General features: G+C 31.2%; 1 protein-coding gene and 2 non-coding genes across 4 annotated transcripts in view; 2 read left to right on the forward strand and 1 right to left on the reverse strand.

Annotated features, from left to right (window-relative positions):
• Positions 1-4,601: 4,601 nt before the first annotated feature.
• Positions 4,602-4,673, forward strand: Trnap-ugg. Its single transcript has one exon. It is a non-coding gene; the product is annotated as a tRNA-Pro (tRNA).
• A 979-nt stretch (positions 4,674-5,652) lies between these two features.
• Positions 5,653-5,724, forward strand: Trnap-cgg. Its single transcript has one exon. It is a non-coding gene; the product is annotated as a tRNA-Pro (tRNA).
• A 5,973-nt stretch (positions 5,725-11,697) lies between these two features.
• Positions 11,698-20,845, reverse strand: part of LOC124543575 (RNA/RNP complex-1-interacting phosphatase homolog) — a 38,938-nt gene continuing 29,790 nt past the window's right edge. For both annotated transcript variants that reach the window (XM_047121813.1, XM_047121814.1), the window contains 3 exons: positions 17,207-17,247; positions 12,606-12,713; positions 11,698-12,533 (listed from right to left, as the gene is read on the reverse strand). In XM_047121813.1, coding sequence (XP_046977769.1) covers positions 12,232-12,533; positions 12,606-12,713; positions 17,207-17,247 — 451 coding nt within the window. In that variant the 3' untranslated portion in view covers positions 11,698-12,231. The remainder of the gene's footprint in view (positions 12,534-12,605; positions 12,714-17,206; positions 17,248-20,845) is intronic.

Consider the following 20,845-nt stretch of genomic DNA (forward strand, 5'->3'; position numbering starts at 1 on the left):
AATATTAAAAATATATAATAATAATGCTTTATACATTTTAAAAGCGTTTTTTTATTCTTGTAATAAAGAAATCGTCAACAATTTAAAATAATTAATTATTAATTATATATTTTATATTAATTATATATTAATTATAATAATTATTATTAATTTAAAATAATTAATTTAAAACAATAATTTACGTTTAAAGAACAATAACAATGCATTTCATGTAACTTGAAATAATTCGAGAAATAGTATTATGTGTCTCTACATAATATTTATCCGCAAAGTGGCTTCTATTGTGGAAGAAAACACATAAAGTGTACAACAACTTACTTTACGCTGAACACCTATCATAATTTCAAGTTGAACAAAAATAACTTTATCTGTGGACTATTAAACGATAAATGCGTGATTTTTGAAATACTGGTAATAAAAATCTGTAATTTTTAAGCAAATTGATAAATAAGTTCTTATTTCTAGAAATTCATTTAAAATATAAATAAATTTTATTTATTAACGATATTACATAGAACGTCTATATTTAAAGACAAGAAAACAAAGAAAAAAAGTTTTAGGGGTTTTACTATAACTTTTTTTTTTTTAAGTACAGGCCGTAGAACGTACGAAAAAAAAGAAGAAAAAAAACATGTTAATATACCATAGACTATACGTTTTAAAGTAAACTGACACAAGGAATCAATAAATATTTTATTCATAAATGTTAAGTGAAATAAGAAAAAAGTATACCTAATGTTGCCAGAGTTATAAATCATTAAAAAAATCATACTCAACAAATATAACTTTCTCTTCGATTATTAAATTTTTATGACGAAAATAATCAATTTCTTAAGTAGAATGTTTTTAAATTTAGAATATACTCGTATACCAAAATTTACTTATAGCATTTGGAGACATAAATTGTTATTAACAGAAAATGTATTTCGAATACAGTTAAGCTTTTAACACACACTTCACTTTAACTACACTTTACAACAAAACGTTTTAGCATTAAATATATAAAACCTTAAATTTCTGAAGTCCAATAATTTAAATAGCCATGTTGCTAATCGTGTTGAGTATGCACCATCACGGAGTAAAAACTCGTAGCGTTAATATCCCGCTTAATGTCCAAGCCGATAATTATAGCTGTAAATCGAGACAGGTTCGAATCCGTTATTATCGTCTATTATAAAAATAATATTAAAGCGTTAAAGGGGGATTAGAATCGCTAAATTGTTGCTAAGATATCATATTATACAGAAGTACCTTTATATTTTTATTCAAGAATTACATTATATAAAATACATTGAAATATTTTGTAAAATATATAGGTAAGACCAAGTAGCGAAACCATGAATATGAATTATGTATTAATTTTTTTTTATAAAAGATGTTTCAAGCGCAATTTTAGTGGCCCACGACTGTATCCAATATCGAAAAGGTATGAGATGAATCTGTAGAGAATCGCATTCCATGTCATTTGCATACGTACAGTTTTACATGACCATAAACAACCGTCATTGTGTTGTTACTGCGGAGTGAAGGAATCCACTGCACTTATATTAATAAAGTCATAAATGTAAATTTAAATACCTAAAACGTCTGCTGGTATCATTAATGCTAACTCAGTAATCTGTATGTGTTGTTACGGAAAAGTAATTTGAAATATGTAAAACGAAATTAAAAAGCGCCACTTCAAACTACCCATTCAAAAGTATAACAATGCGTCACGGACCAATAAAAATAAAGTTGACAGTTAATACGCCCGCAAATAATAATTTTATAACAGCATCCGCAAAGTTGATATGGGTAATAAAGCCCGCGAATACGGAGACGAATACAATTACATCTGAAATACAATGAGCGTGAAATTGTTGCAGTGATTATAAAAATATTTAATTTCACGAAATGTCAGTATATTTAAAAATTTTAATGAACACTTTCAATCTACAAGCTAAATAATAAGTATGCCAAATAATACAGACAACCATTAGGTTGTTAATTATTAAAGTACTTATTAAAGTAATCCGAATTATCATGTTATCTATTGGTTAAGTCAAATAAACCACTAACAAAACTATATTATATTACATTCATATTGAAATCATTATAAATGTAACTTCGTTGTTAACCATTTTGTTTACAAAAGCAAATGTAAAATTTCTATGAAATGTAATGTATTAATTACTGTACTAGATAACTTTAAATTTTATTATGTTTATGTATGACATGTATGGAATAGCCAATCAAAAAATGTATTACATCATATATTCCTATATTAGGAAAAGTCTAATTTTTCATACTACCCGTAACACATTATAGTTACCGAAACGAAGGAAAGGCATGTGAAATATGGATGTCGTCTAGCAATTTGAGGTTCCGTCGGCAGGCAGCGTGTGCATGTGTTGCAGTTCAATACGGTGCCAAAACTGCCATCTTCCGTTGGCTGACGGAATAAGATGGCTCTATTTGTTCGCGCAACTAATTTTGGATTAATATTTTTACGACTATATTATGCTGATTTGGCAGAAACTATAAAGTATATATTTAGCTTGATAAAACTGTTGAGTCGCCTGAAATAACTCTGTCTTGCACATGCTTTAGACAGAAACATGTGATGAATGTTTGATACCTTACCAGACTTGCATAAAGCCCTAACACCAAGTGACTACGACACAACTTTGTAAGTATTAAATTTTGTCAATTAACTTTAAAGTTAAAAATCTTAATATATATTGACTTCCAGGCAGGATATATTACATACATGTATAATTAAACTAAGAAAAAAAAATATTTTTAAAAGTTTAAAAAGAGTAACTTCTCATTTTATAGCCGGTTGTTTTCGGTTGAATCTAAATATACTTTTTTATGTGACGATTTAAAAGGGCTTGTAAAAAAAAGCCTACTTGAATTCAGATTTGATTAAATATTTTAAAACAGTTTTAGACAATTGTAAAGAGACTAAAACAATTTGATTAGATTGTGATGTAAATAATACACTAATTAGTTACGGACATTAAAAGCTAGAGAATTTTATTAAGAGATGTTACGATGAAACGTACGGCTAACCGATGGCCAAGATCCAAATGTGATGTAACAATTGCACATAAGTACTGTTAACAGCAATTTACCACTTCCCTTAATGTAATTAAATTAACAAAAGTAAACTTTGACAAAATATTACTTAAACTTACGACATTTTTCATTAGATATATATGTATACTATTTTTATTTTTTTATTTAATTCTTATTTATACTATTTTGATAAAAAGTAATTTATTATATTCGTAACCAAATATGTAATCGTCATCTCCGGCCAAACAACAAAAGTGATAGCCCAAAGATTTATTCAAAGATATAATTTATGCAAATATGCTACAAACACTCGGCCGATGGGAAAATCATTTCACACTTGCCACGTATAACATTTACTCTCAGCGGCTGTTTGTCGGTTCCACCGTCCAATTCGCACTTAGCTCGTAAACCTGCGGTCGCAGCGCATACTCAATTGCAAAAGTCGTTTAAAATTTCATCAATTTTTATACATTGATTGTCTCTATAATTTACACTTTGTTTTCTAATTTATTTATGTACGTATACTACTTTAATATACCATTTTAAAGAATAATGTGTGTGATGTAAAATCAATAAGTATTAAAGTTTTTTTTAAGTTTTATAGTGTCCAAACAATTTTTGTAGTCAGGCCGTGTAATTAGTGTTTGCTAAATTTTTAGCTCATTTCCATTAATTAATTATATAAAGCAAATATATTTCATGACGTAAGAAAAATAGCCTTTCCTCATATCTTTTCCCTTTGCCGTTAATAAATCATAGATTTATGGACATGGAAATAACTCAGAGAGAACTTTTTTAGTCGATCCATATTATTTTCCAGGTATCCTATACTTCGAAAATGGAAACCTACCTGGTACCTTAAAATTCGGCCTTACATATATGTGTATGGCTAGCAATCTTTATAAATAAATGACATTCAGTATCAGGAAAAGGTTGTTACCAATTCGGCTAGAAGATCCTGAGATTAAAACACATCCTTCAGAAAATAGAGAAAGGAAAGGCTAGGGAAGTAAAAATAAATAAATTTAAATTACAAACAAAAACGTCATCACATTTGATTTAAAACAGAAAAAAAAATGTTTGTCTTAATCATTTGATACTTAGAAATATTAGTTGTAATAATGTACCTAATAAGTAGGCCAAATAACACCATAGAATAATTATACAAATCACGTACTAAAATATATTAACCGTAAAGCGGCCACGATGTCCTTCTGACCGATTTACTAAGTGCGCAGGAGATATTAAATAAGAATGGACAAATGTGTGCACAAACACTCAGATCTATACGTTCGCATTTGTTCAATAGCACAGTAATCCTACATTAACGTAAAGTAATAAGTTGGCAAAATAATAGTATTATTATTATTTAATTAGTGTTTATAAATGGTTTAATATAAAGGTTTTTGTAAAACATACGCCATGCCTAGAAAAATATGCTACCGATGGATGTTTGAACAATTGTCTTCTTTATAGCGGTAATTTTATGATTACAGTTATATTTTAAAACACGCATTCCAATTTCATGCTCTTTCGCAGTCGGCTCGTTGGTCTAGGGGTATGATTCTCGCTTTGGGTGCGAGAGGTCCCGGGTTCAAATCCCGGACGAGCCCATGACTTTTTTATTTTAAATATAAAAAATATACAGTTAAAATAGCCGCAATATCAGCTCGTCAATGCCAGGAAAATTATTGGAGCCGAATCCACCCGTTTTCTTATATTTGGTTTGACCGTGTCTTTTTCATATACCTCAATTCTTAAACTGCCTTTTACATGGGCAAATATCTTAAGTTACAACTTTCAATATAAATTGTGAATAAAAAAAAACCTTCGATTATCCAAATTAGAATCCATACGAATCGTTCTCTACTAAGCGACACACATAATATTTTCATTTCTGTCTCAATAACACCGCATTATAATAAATTGGGGATAAATAAAACGACGCTGCCTAAGGTCCGTAAGAAAGAATAATGTTCCATTAATGAGTCAAAGAAAACATGGATGCTCAATATATTACATTTTAATTACCAATAGATTATACTTATCACTTACATACGGCTAGAAAGAAAAATGCTTTATTTGACCTGATGATATGTACCCCGCATTTACAAGTCTATTAATAAGATTATCGATTGGAATTCGAATACGCTTATAACCAGACGTTTCTGATTCTGGTCTTGTTATTATAATCATTTAAAAGTAAATGACTTTTCGTATCTTGTTGTCATGTATTCTCATGACTTACACTACATGACTGCAATTAGCAGTCGACTTTATTTTAGATGTTAGTTTGAAAATACTATCTTTTAGTGTTATTTTCGTTCCGATTTAATTATGTTTTTTCTGTAAAAATCAACATGTACGATTTCAATATTTAAGTTAATACTTTATTAATTCTTTGTTTTAACTTAATGTTTATTTGTTTTGTTTTATGTGTTTAAATGTATGAATTAAAATGATTAAATACTCTTACATAGAATGTGTAAATATTTCGTAAGATACACATAGCAAAATCTTACTGTTATACGTTACTTATTTGGTGCCTTTCAACCCTTGATAATTTTCACATCCCCTAAAAGAGAGATGCATGGCTCGTTGGTCTAGAGGTATGATTCTCGCTTCGGGTGCGAGAGGTCCCGGGTTCAATTCCCGGACGAGCCCTGTTTTTGTTTAAATAAGTGTTTCATACAATGTCAATAAACTGATAAAATATTGAATTGATTATAATATTTCAATCTCTTGTTTAAATAATTTAATCAATAGCGGTATTTTGGGGGCGGTGGAACAAACAAATAGATATAGTGGTGAGGTCTATAAAATAAATAAATAAAAATTTTAACAAGGATAATATCAGAGTCCGAGTCAACAAAGGCATGTTATTTTTTACACGCACCCTGTGATCAAGCGATCAAATTTTAATAAATCGCTTCCTGCTCTTCCATCGATATTATTTCAAATCCAGATAAAGTTCCACGTATTGACCGAAAAATAGAACAAGTAACGAGAAATACGTCTCTTTCTTACACAATCTTATCGTGGTATCGCCTCAAATTACCGTTTACGGTATTATGGAAATTATTCAGATATAATATTATTTTGAAAATGCCAATTTACATATCACTATGAACCCACGCTTTGTAATCTCATACTTCCTTTTTTGTATAATAAATTATACAAAAAATCTATCATTTCATATCGAAAGTGGAAATAAACATTGACACGATTTACTATTTGATATGTGTGTGTATTTATTCGTCGCACGTTATGTAAGCTGTTTTATTATAATATAAGTTTAACTTAGTGGAAACTTGCTGTTCTGTCCTTCTGTTAATACGTTATTTAGGACTTTTTAAATAATAACCTGGTCAAAAAACGGTTTAACCGTAAAGACTTACATAAGACGTATAAGTATTTGTAGAGCTAAATAGGATCCGATGATCAAATTGCTATATACGTATTATTTAAAAAAATGTACCCATGTAAATAACATTTTTACTGTGCCCGATTTTTTCCCATCTTCATTTGTGTTAACAATTATAATTAAGAAATTAGTTTTACGTAAAATAACAATGTAAATATTCTATTTTAAATCATCATCTGTAGGTATATTTTACAACTTTTTCATACATAAATAAAAAGTTGGTATTAAAAAGGACAACACTATGTGTTTATGAGACTGTTAAAATAAAAGCATTAAAAATAGGATTAAAACAAAAATTATATAATAAGTATAAAGTGCGATGTGCTATTTACCTATGATTTTTGATTAAAGCATTTGAATGCATACATCGATTGGTAGAGGTATTCTGTAATGACAAACTGTTAACTCATCGCAAAATACATGAAATGTCAAAAAGCGATATGCGTGAGATTTTCTGTAATGCTGTGAAGTTACTCGTACTCGTGTACCGTATGTTGGATTTCAATATTTTTCGAAAGAGGTTTGCAAATTTTAGGAATGAATGACCGATTTCTATGCAAGATTCCTTGGCTAAAGAAAGAATAGACTATAGCGGCTACTGACATTTATTTGGTCGAATTAGCATAGTAAAGAAGTTTTGCTTCTTAGAAACATTTTAAGACATATGTATTTGTCAAGTTCATAGCTTTCCTTTATATACCTTACTTTTGTTTGTATATTTTACTTACATTGATGTATTGATAATAATTTACAATATATTTTTTATATTATTGAAATGTTTTTAAAACCAAATCAACTCGATATTTCGTGTTGATTTAGTTTATTTGCGTTTTTTTTTTCATTTATACTATTTCGATAACAACATATAATTTATTATTTATAATAAAATAAAAACTCGGTCTAAAACAAATAATTATCAAAATATTAAATCAATATAAATTGGTAATCTTATTATAATGTTATTCAAAAGACATGATCAAAATAACAATGAACAATAATACCAGTTATTTTAATTACTTAAATTATTACATTTTCGCAATTACGAAGTATTGTAATTTGCTAAACGTTTAGTTAACAAAATAAGTCATTAATTTTTTTTTATTCAACTCTAACAAGCTACATGATTTTACTTTTTGCTTTATTTGCCATAACTAGGCAGAACAAATTGATAAACGTAATTCTAATAAACATCCGCTTTATGTTTTTGAGGCTTCTTAAACATATAGCCTCGTGAACAATCTCTAAATAGCTCATAAGACTACAGATTCTGATATCCTGAGTTTAAATTCCGAACAATAAAAGTAAGTGTGTTTTCTCTTACAATAATATTTAGGTAAATATTATCGAATAGTAACATTCAGAATTAGAAAATGGATGTCACTTAAGGAAGTCGATTTTGCTCCTGTTCTCTCTTCGATCGTAAATCCAATACGAACCGTTTGCGTTGATTGAGTTGTACTTAAAATTGGTCGTTGCATTAGAAAATCTGTCGAACAAACATCATAAATAATCATAATAAAATTAAAAAAAACATTTCTTTTATTTTGTAGACTATCATGAATACCTACTGTATTTGTTCTCTTTATAATTCAATCATAATTACGAAATAATTTGGTTACCAATTTAACTTATATTTTTTGTATACAATATAATATAAACAGTATAACCAAGTCTGATCAACCTGTTATTTTTTTTATTGCTAACAAAACGCCATTGCAAATGAAAGTCGTTTTAACTGCAGGTAAAAGTCGTAAAATTGTCTTAATCAATTGGTAAAATAATCAACGCGACTCAACGACTACTTTATTAAATGACTGATGGTTGAAAACTATTTTATTGAGTAGTAAAAATTTATGACGAACGTAAAAGGAATATTTGATGATTCTATCTATACATCAATAGGACGAATTTATATCATTTAAAAATGAAACTTTTTCATCCAGCAATCATTATTATTACTATATTGTTAAAACTTATTATTTTAAAATACTAGTTATAATATAATAATCACTCGGTCAAAAATAGCTAGTTTAACTAGAAATAAACCGTTATAAAAATTATAATATTTTCTTCTTCCTAGTCGTTTCCTCATTACTAAGGGTGTGGCTCTCCTGAACACTTCGTACCACCTTCCTCCAGCCATTCCTATTCTTTGCCATTCGTAGGCAAGCCTGGGCACAAGAACCTGTGGCTGTATTTACCGTGTCTATCTACCGGGACGGCGCTCTTCCTCTACCTCTCTTCCCCTCCACGTGGCCAACCATTATAAAATTTTCCAGGCTGTCCAGGAGGACAGGCAGGAGCCTATAATAATAATATTATTATTACCAAATAAATTAGTTCTACTTACGTTATTTACCGGGAAATGATTAATATGTTTAGGGAAAACTAAAGTTCCATTATATTAAGCAGACGACACGACGACGGTAAACGAGTAGGTGGCTCATCTGATGGAAACTGACTATCGCCGCCTATGGACATTTGCAACACCGAGGGAATGCAAGTGCGTAGCCGAGGATTATATGCCTTAAAAATCGCGCTATTGCAAATTTTCGGATTAAACTTCAAATGCGACGCGATTTCTGAAAATAAATTCAGCAGCCGCGGTAACACTAAAAAATTCAAATTTTGAAAAGCGCACAAGCAAATAGTCCACTCGATGAAGCTGGGCGCTCTGAGAAATATCAACCATTCCTTACATCGCCAATACGCAACCAGTTATTGTAGTGATTGTAGTTACACTGGCTTGTTGAATCTTCAAACCGAAACCCAACAATATTAAGTATGGAAGAACATCTGATGAATGGGTGAAAGCTAAACCTAGGAAAACTTACTTAATTAATTTTTTTGGGTTTATTGTATGTTAGTATTTCTTGTTGATAAAAAAGAATGCCTAATTTACAAAACTACAATAAAACTTACGTACCTAATCATTTTATATACATTAACATGTTTTTAAAACTTCGCTCTGATTGTACAATGTATACAGTTCAAAAATATAACTGACCTACAGAACATTTTCCGATAAAACGATAACAATCGAAATGGCGCCCGAAGCGTCACCAACTGTCACTGATGTAAACGAGCACATTAAAACGAAACAGTTTCGAGTAATGGACATAAATTAAACGGTCATCGATGTCACTCAAGCCAAGGATCTGGAGAAATACGCTTTGACGGAAGCCAGGTAGTTAAGATTTGAAACAAAAATATGAGATAACACCAGTTAAGATGTTAAATTTTATTAGGAACTAACAAAGTGAAACTAATTTATGTTCTTCCAACCGACAGATAACGCCTTTAATGATGAATCTCGTTTCAACTTAGCCCTCGTTTCAAAATAAAGCTTAAATAAAAAACAAACATCAGAGAGACATCGCTTCTAAGTTCGAGGTACTCGCGGGTGTCACTTAAGCTGCATAAGAATAACTTTCGAAATTTATACCGACTACAAATATTGGTAAATGACAATTCATAGTGATGGTAGTACCAGAAACCTCTACAATGCACGGTGGTTAGGAGTAAATTACTCAAAGCATTCGTAATCTGCAACTCAAAAGCAAACAATAGAGCAATAAATGATACAAGAGGCGACGGGTCGTGAAAGCTACCACGTATCGACAACAAATAAATCAGAGACAAGAACGTTACCTGCGTCCCGGAAAATATTGAGCAAACAACATTAATATATAAGTCAGTTTTCTGTAACATAAAACACACCTAGTTTCTAAATCTGGGACATCGTTTGAGACGGCGATAATATCTTATAAACTTTAGGTGATATATTTTTATAAGTGAAAAGCTTCCGATAAAAGATTTTAATTTGCGAATTATATTAGAGCAGCCTAAACATTAATAAATTAGCTACATGTTTATTAATCGTCAATTGACCGAATTATTCGAGTATGTATAAAGTCAAAACAACAATTTTATGTATGTATACATATCGTCTCAAAATATTAAAACGGTTTTTGTAGCACACAAGTAATCACAATCTTTATATTCCAAGAACCAATTACATATGACTGCGCCATAAAATGATAATGATAATTATCCAGAATAAGTGCACCCAAATTCTTACACGGGCCATATTTCGTAAGCGCAATCTTAAGGGCATCGGAGCAGGTAGAGAAAATCGACTTCATTGCGCACACAATTAACCAGAAGCTATGTTTAATATAAGCCTAAGAGATATAATCACATTTTTTAACATTACGAAATATTTCTTATCCTCGTATATATGATTTTGTTTCTCTATGTTTTGAACAATAAACTTTTTAATCTGATACATTCTTCGAGCCTAGAGGAAAATAAACACATCAATTAATTATATCATATACTTACGTCTGAAATATTTCCGGAGCTGCCTAATCTACCGTCCCAACACATTATAAATGTAATAAGTACAATAAGTCGAATCCTGTCCAAAAAATTTTGGAATCGTTGAGGACATTATATTTATATTATATCGATAGAAGTAGTGCAGTACTAGTATACTACAATTTAATAAAATGTAGCCCGAATAAGAGTATTTTATCAGTAGTTTCGCTTTTTCAGATACTTCGACACGTGGTTAATTGGCACTTTGGCCCGATAGCTAAGGACGCGAATTCAAATTTTGAAATATCTTGAGTTACAACTTAAAATAATGAGTCACACGTGGTAAATATATTACTTTATGTGTTTAACAATTTATTGATGTGAGTCAAATTTTTTTTATCAGTAATTACTATTATTCTAAAGCTCATACATGCCCTTATTGTTATAATATTTCTCTATAAGTGTTAAGTTTGTTACTTGCAGTGGGTTATACTCCAAAAATGATCTAGCTAATTACTTTTATTAGGTGGCTTGTGTATATTTATGACAAAGTTAAGTTCAAAACTATTGTAAAATCTTAAACATTATAATTTACAAACAACTACGCTTTGCGTCACATGTCATGTGCGGACACTAATATTTTCCTATCCAGTCCCAAGTGGCTTCATCACGCGCCAAACCCAACGCATCATAGCTCTACGTATCTCAAAGCCATCTCGATGCTATCAAACACGTGCAAGCTGTTCACGTCACTATACGTGATCCAACAAATTTCACCATAATTAGACGTATTCTCATGACCTACCAGTTTTTGTACCCTCCGTCAGCATATCGAATAGTTGTTGCAAAATAATTGATTTGTTTGCAGTGGATTGATAAAGAAAAACACGAAATCAGTTTTCAATTTTATTTTATAAAGGTATATATTATGTTTTTTTTAAAGGTCGCTTTCAGAATTGTACATTAAAGATGACATTTATTTGAACTAAATATACATATATTTATTTATACGTCACAAAAAAATCAAAAAATAAGCGTGCATAAAAGTGTAAATAAGTTAATTAATATTGCTCGATTGATTATGCTAGTAAACAACTATCGAATTATTTATCAGTTATTTACATTTAAGTATATAAGCAATTACATGCCATAGACATAAGTACAGAACTGCTAAACTGATTAAAAACATATTATGTCATATTAAGTCCATTGACGCTATGCACAAATGTATTTAAGGAAAAGTAATTCAGGATTTACATATTTGCTTTAAAACTGAAATAAAACACTTTATATATCTTTAAGTTTCAGAAAAGTCAATATTATCTGGTATTCCTTAGAAACACTTCATTTAAAACTTAAACTAATCCATTTTAATGAAGCCAGGATATCTATGTATATTTATTATAGTTATTATACATATTTGATTATCAATAATCATATTTATAATCAAACTCATAGGACGATGTACTTGATTTGGAAATACTGCGCTCCCTTCGCTTTTTCTTAGGGCTCGGCACGCACCAGCTGTGTGTATTATCCCGTACGTGTAATTTTGGATCTTTATTTACTTTTTTATTTATAGGTGATGGACTGCGTTCAATTTCATATACATTTTCTACGGGCTTGACCACTGTTTCCTTTCCTAGATCAGGTGGAGGGGGAGTCTTACCTAGTAGATCAGCAATAAAATTAGCTCTTTCTATTTGATAGCCTCTCGCAATTTCAAAGCCTGTAAAAAATACTATAGTTAAAACCATTCGTTTAACTTTACATATATCTAAAGTACACAATTTTTACATACTCTTTATTGCATCTTTAGCGGGAATCCCAACACGGTCCCGCAAATAACGGCAGACCATATAGCCCGTTCTGTTCAAACCGTGAGTACAATGAACGCCAATCAACCAATCTGAAATTAATTTAATCTATTTTTTAAATAATTACATTAGGCTATTAAATAAGTTTTAGTGAAATTCTAAAGATTAAATATCAATATTTAGTCAACAAATAAATTTATCTGAAGATCATCTCAAATACACTCAAGAGATGAAAGCATTAAAACGAATACGTATTGAAAGAACAAACAATAAACCACCAAATCGCTACAAGTAATACCATCTCCAATTGAATTATCAGACAATGCCCGATCAATAAGTAAAATGGTCCTCGGGAAAAATAAACGGCGAGTTCATGTTTGTGTCTTCAAAATCGCACCGCAAACATCGGACGGGGGTCGTTGACTCTCACCCGCTCACACCCTACGCGGGGTAGATATAGAAAGGGGTGGACGGGGTGAGCGGAAGCCGTGGCCGTGGTTTGACGCTTCCTCAGGAAGACCTTTGAAGTAGGACGATAAATTCACACCCGCCATTGCGCCGAGCAATCGTATTTACATATTTTATTTGTCCCAAAAAGTAAAATTTTTAATGCACCTTCAAAAAAATTATTACCTATTTATCGAATCGAGACATGTTTTAAGCCCAATTAAGGGATAATACAGAATTAGTATCTAGGCCTTCAATCTCATTGGGTACATATCACGCGATTTTTAAACCGTTATCCTCGTAAACAGCTTCTTAGCACGACACAAATGTCGAGGAATGCGAGAAGTTCCCACATTAAACGAAATATAATTTTAATTTACCACAAATAGATCTTGGGCCAGGGACCGATTTAACTACTCAATATATTTACGACTGTAAACAATTAAATTTAAATAATAAATATATTATATATAATCTTACATTTATAAGATTATATACAAGTGAGATAAAAGTTTATTGTATAGTTAAGTTTATTTCTGTTCTCTTCTGATGATATAAAAGTGATTAAAAGAGCATTTGAATAAAGGATGTGTGCTTTTTCATTTTAGAAATAATTCTAAAATTAATATATGATAAAAAGATGGATATAATGATTTCTATTGACTTTAATATATTAAAAAAGAAATTTCTTTATCTACCTAAGCAGTCTATCAGAGCACGGCAATCGATTTTTCAAATAGGCTTAACATCTAGCTAAATTGTTTTGTAATAAAGAGATTCGTTGAGAAAGGTTTCCGCAACATTTTGTACAAGGTTCTAAAGTTTTTTGCACTATGTGTATGTAGAGACAGGAAGTGCTAGTAAGTGGAAAGAATAAATTTGTTTTTCCTTTCTACATTATAAAAACATCCACAATGGAACACGATTTATTTAACGAACAAACGTAATGTATGGTGTGGTATTTTATTGTTTTACAATCATAAAAATAGTATATGTATATTTTTAAAAAATGAAGGAAAAGGTGATATGATTAATTCATAAAACATTACATAATTTTAATTCAAATTATTTACTCGTAAGTACAGCTCCGAACATCCGCTTATTTTTAAATTCGCTTCGATAACATCTCCAGCGGCGAGATAGGTGCGAGCATCTTGTTGCGGATCGATTGTCGACAATCAGTGCATTGTGAGACAAGTCGATAGCGATACGGGAGAATGCGCCCACGCGCCGACCCCCTTACATCGTAATCGGCTTATTAGGACTTTACGACACACATCTCAGATTATGATGTCTCGACTTAACAATGCTTTTCACATCCATAATACTATAATTGCGCAAATATTTATTTTACAGTAACAATAAAATCGACAATTATATATAGTTTATCCAACAATAACCAGCTTCGACTAATTGCGCGTCTCTTACACGCTACATTGCCTCATTCTCCTTGGCGCCACGCGTGGGCCGGGATGAGATGTTGACTGATTAGGTATTTAAAAGATAACTGTTGCACTACACGTTCTGTCATTCGGTATTTTTATGATGCACCGACGGTAAAATATTTGTGTTACATAACATTTATTTCAAATATTCTCTCGATATAAAAATACCTTTACGAATAATAGTTGTTATCATCTATATTTATTTTATTGCCATATGTCACAATTTTATATCTTTTAACGTACGTTATCACGTTCCCAATAATACTATCTCAGCTACATTTGTCACCGTGGCCCCCTTAGCCCGGAGTGCAACTTTGTCTACTACTATTTTATGTTTGAACAAAATGGACTGGTTCAAAGCAACGATATTTTTAGCTTCCATACTTACTTAAAGTGTTTCTCTAACAAACAAATTTTGCTTATTCACTGCAGATTAATTTGACATCAAACTAGTACGACTTTAATAAATATGTTCAAATATATTCTACGATTAGAAGCAAGTCATCTGTCTATAAAGGCACCATAGTTAATTAATCACTCTAGCAATGATGAGAGTTGTGACAACTTCTGCCACACGCGTCAAATATTTTTAAGTAAATAATTTTTCATTATATTTTATTGACGTTGACTTTTTATAAGTGACACAAAATATATTATGATATTGATAAATTAAAGTAAAATTTAATATGAAAGCGAATGCGAAAGCAGTTTGGCGAATGCGCCGTTTAAGACCACCCTTGGTTAAACGAACGGTAGCGAGTGTAGGACATTCCCCGTGCTGCGATATCGTGTAAATCAGAACACGAGCGCGATTTGCGTGCGATAGCGCGTGAAATATGAATATCGTCGCATTACCGAGCCGGAGCGCCACCTCCTATTTCAATGTGAACTTATATGGCACCTCTAAAGCCCGAATGTACGTATTTTAAAACTTTTGCGATATCCAATACAAACATTTTCATATTATCACCTTACATATGTATGTATATAAATACTTACTAAATATTAATTAGTGTAAATCAATTCATTTTTTAATTGTGAAACATACAGTATATGTGGCGAAAAAAAAAGATCCAATAAAATAAGTTTCTATTTCAAACATAAAAAGTAGAACAACATGACACATATCATGAGAGTTATATTAATTAAGGCCAGTAACAACAATAGTATCTTATAAATAAAACAGAGTAAACAACTCGAATCGGCCAATATATGAGAAACCAGCGCTAACCATCGAAAACCAGTCTCTTAAAATACTCATCTCACTCAATCTACTTAGCGACACCGATAATAACTGGCCATTACAAATGAAAACGCCGACAGATACTAGTATGCTCACTATTAATTGAAACTACCCACGTAATCTAATAAAAGCTAGTTTTGGTGATCAAGACAAACAAGGGCGCCCATTCGTAATTAGAACTTAATGAACATTCTGAATATTGAGTTCGGCACCGTGAGAAGTTCGACGATAACCACGATTTGTGTCAATGTAATTAAAAGTGTAGCTGCCGATAATCTCAGACGTGTGGACCGAACTTACTAGTTTTGATTGCTATGACTTATTGACAAACCAATTGAACGAGAACTCCGACGCAGCCTTTTTATAATGGTGACTGAGATGTCATTGAAGCTCTTTATTTGATAAACGCGTTATGCATTCCAAGTCGAAATCGAATCGATCTTTAATTGAAATCGTATGTTGTGTCCAGCATTAACGATAAGCTTTCATATAGCTTTGATGATCACGTTACGTAAGAGATTAACACTGCAAATGAGATGGACAAGATTAATCTTCTCTTTGTGATGACTGATGATATTAACAAAAATAAGTTACAGCCTGTATATTTCCCACTGCTGGGCTAATACCTCGTCTCCTTATCAGTAGAATTTACAGACAAATGAAATTTTCCTAGCAATGTTTAAAAGAAAAAAAAATATATAAGCACATGAAAATTAGGTTGCTCGCGTAATTGTTCTTATTACTACGCTCGTTATATCTTGTCTTTTATAAAATAAACTATATGAAATTAAATAGCAGTCGAGTACAAAAACATAATTTTCAATTGAAGGTACAATCGTGATCACCGTGTATTTTAGGACGACATCGACAATAGAATAACAATTAGTGACTATAAAGGCTTAGCTCAATGACACTCTTTATGGTGGTCTTGTAAAGTAATACAATTAGGCAATGGGCGTGCATTAACACCTCACCGAAACTTCTCTCCCACGCAAGACATTTCTCCTTGTGAATCGTACCTACGTCAAAGTTTACAAACAAAAAATTTTTTTTCACTTTTGCCATTGTCAGAATTTAACCTCGAAAATACGTTTAGAAACAATAAAAATACTATAATTCAAATTTGAAAGGCATAATAAATAGTAGAAGAACGAACAAATAAATACCTCATAAATTCATGAAATCATACAAATATGCAATCAGTATAACGCAGTTAGTGACACATAATTTTATTGAAGAGACATTTTCTGATTTGGTATTTCGGGCATATTTATCTTTAATTGATGAATAAATAGATTGTTCCTAATTCCGTTGTTCTTTTATCATTAAATGGACGTTCTCAAAAGTACAGAAGCATGTAAAATGAAAAACACCAAATAGCAGAAAACCAATCAATTACTTATCTTAAATAAACCTTACCATCAAAAGATGCTTGTACAACAAAACTTACCATCGTTTAATCGTAGAAATTCGTCCACAGTGTCCATGAACCTGGAAACAAAAACGTGTTAATAATGAGATATATTTATGTTTATAAATTATCAAGCACATAATATGTAACAGCGGTAAACTTAAATAACTCAACTAATAAATGAATAAATCAACACATGAACGTAACGTTATCAGTAATCGAATATGATAATATATTACAAATGAGAATAAGCGCTAATGATCGTTATTATAAAATAAAAGCAATTTGCTGTGTAATTTTATTGCATTCCAACACTCGATAATACCTTGTTCCTAACAGTGAAACATCAATAAAACTTGGCGACGATGTAAAATGATATGTAACAACATCTCTGCCATCGCATAATATTAAATTGAAATTTACAAAAATGTTAAAACTACGGCTCGCAGTCCAAAATGAAATATTATCTTGTATCGATCGCAGCGTGTCGCCATACTTTAATCGATTTTTTTACACCTAAAAACCGCATGATCAGTGGGCGTCCCAGAGTTACAAGGCGTTTCTGCCGACCGGTGGATTGCATTTCTGCCTATTTGGTGAATTATGTTTGTTTTCATCATAACAAATGTCTTTTATGTGATAGGAGAGGTGGCGCCGAATACCGTTTGGAATTTTTCTTAAATGACGTCTAAGGGTGGTCCTCAAAGGATGCAAATTAATGGAACCTATAACCGATAAATAAAGCTCTTAGAATTCGAATGAAAAGTTGCCCTTCCTTGTGATAATTGTGACTTGTCATGTAAAATAGTATAAAAATTACCTCAATTGAACAAAGTTTGTTTAAATACTTGAATTCAAACAAACTTTGTTCAATTGAGGTAAAATTTTAAGTTTGAACAAAATATTTACAATGATAAAAAAAGAATAACAACTTTATTAATCAACAAACAATCATAAAATTACCCGTGAAACTGTAAATTAAGATTGCTAGCTGTAGGAGGTTAAACAAAAGATCATTAACAAACAATTCTCAAGAACTTTAATCTTTACTCCAATAAGATTTACTAAACGAATCTATCCAAGACGTGTGGCGACTGGCGCCAAAGAGTAAACAATTTAATTATGCATAAAGTCACGATTCGACAAATTCATTGAAACCAGTATACGACTTGCGTACAATCTTGTATCTTAATTCCGAGATCGAGCAGACCTTCCGACCAATTCCTTATTTAATGAGGAAACAAAGTTTGTGCTTTATGTCATTAAAATCTTAGAATCGCACTTTTTAGAGTCATTCAAAGAATTATTCTCTTTATTTACTTCACTTTTTTAAATAAACATTTTCATACACTTATTATTTTTTTTAAATGTTTAATACATTTTCTAGTAACTACGCTAAAACTACTACATAGCCTACTTTATAATTATAATTTGACGTCATATTTACTTGGTACATATTTCGTGTCGTATTATATAATTATTTAATTCGAGGCAAAGTCGTTACTTTACCACGAACTGCAATTAAAATAGTCTACCGCAATACTACAATCGAAAATGAGTTTATTTTAATAATTATATTTATTTAAACATAATAACAATTCTCTGCACTATTGAGATCAAAATCAAGATTGTACGAGTAAGGCCAAACTTTGAATTAAACTTTCTAAGCATTTCCTGACCAACCAACACGGACGTCATTATTTAAAAACTGTCAGAATTGTGTATTTTATTGCTCGGTCGGGTAGATCGAACCAACGTGAATTACATGCTTTCTTATTTAATATTAGTTGCGTCTTACGGTGTGTGATAATTTATATCTAGCGGCGTTATCTGTCGGTAGATCGCTCCCGAGTTATAATCCGGGTATTTTTCATGCGGCAAACGCCGTGCCTCTGCGTGGCGTTACTGGAAAATTTATTTAACTGCGAGAAACGTCGCTGCAATTATTATAACCTTTAACAACAGATGGGACCAGAACATCCAGCGACCGCGATCACACTTGCGTGCCCAAAGGTTTATACGAGATATCATATGGCAAATTCAATACGATGTGCTATCGATGTGCGATCTCCAATGGGTAATCCAAGATATCCAATCAGTCACCATGTGTGTGAGGTCTTTTTATAAATGATACACGCACTATAAAAATATACAACATAAAATTATGCTTTAGAAAGTCTAGCCAAGTAATTATAAATTATTTTATATAAAAATGTTAGTCACCGTTAATTTTATTCGTCACTGACGAGTGGTGTATCGACCTCGATTCTGTTTACATAAGACGTGATAATGTACGACTCCGACACACAAACCACTAGCAATCTGATCTGATAGATGGAAGCATATTTTCACCCCTAACGAGAGACCTCACATAAGTGATAGGAGCGCATCCATCATGGTAGTGTACAACGTACACGTCGGTGCTCTACAAGCAAGTGGTCGAATCTGAGATAATAGGGGACATTTTGATACAACGCCAGATAAGGATGCAGATGGTTCCCATGCAATCCGGAGCGTCCTTAAAAGCAGAGACATGTTTTGTAACAGTACCATGGGCCAAAGGTTAAGCACGAATATACTGAGACATCGAACTGATTTCAAAAAGACCTATTTGAAAACACACAAAAATACAATTCAAATTATTAAAATAATATATCATGCTAAAATAATGGAAACAACACCAAGGTTCCTCGCTATAAGGAGTGGACTCTACCTTAGGTCTATCTTTAGTCCATGTCTATAAAAGAGTTTCTATTTTTAGTCGAACGACGTTTCATCGCATGGTTGAAATGAAACAAATATTGATATTACTTTAATTTACGGTTGTATTCGTAATGTAAGCAAGTAAATATAACGAGCTGGTCTCATTTTAACACGATGTTTAAAGAACATGATATGTGGAGATACAAAGTTATTACTGTTAACTGCCAACTAGTAGGCGCATCGTTACCACCTCAGGCGGTGAACTGTCGATACTCATATGAGATAAAAGATATAAATGGTATAAGATATAATGCAAACAATCAATTTGAACTTGCTTACATTTTCAAATATTATTTTTAAAATTGTACTTCTTATGACGCATTATGAAAAAAAATGAGTGCTTTTTTTACAATTACTTGATTAAGTTGTTCTTTAACCCAGCAATTAACTATCGAAACGCTCGAAATAGAAAATATATAGTCGTAGGCCGCTTCTTAAATAAATATCAAAGTCACCCGTTTGTAGTTTTTTTTTTTTATAAAACTAGGGGATTCTTTACTCACTATGTGTAGTACTTGTTATCCTGTTTGTAAATTGATTTTAATGACACACTATCATTTGACGGCGATCCGGCGATGTAAATAAAAAGAAACACTCAAGCCTTAAGAGTGGAAATAGATATAAATCATCCAGTTAAGAAGATATGTATTACATAAAATTGAAATACCTTTATTTAATTCAACACTTATAAACCAAAAAATATATTTTATAATAAAAATAATTATAATTGCACATAATCACTTTTTTACTTATGAGTTAATTTCTTTGTTTCAAACTTGTTAGATATCAATTTTCTCGTAGCAGTTAGTCTTTTATAGATTTTTACTTGAGGTTTTATTTTATCGAAACCGCAATATCACGTGCACATACGACCACCCAACAACAAGTTTTCCGATTCCTTTTAGAATATTCCCA

The sequence above is a fragment of the Vanessa cardui genome, chromosome 3, assembly GCF_905220365.1.
Source record: "Vanessa cardui chromosome 3, ilVanCard2.1, whole genome shotgun sequence".
Classification (NCBI taxonomy): Eukaryota; Metazoa; Arthropoda; class Insecta; order Lepidoptera; family Nymphalidae; genus Vanessa; species Vanessa cardui.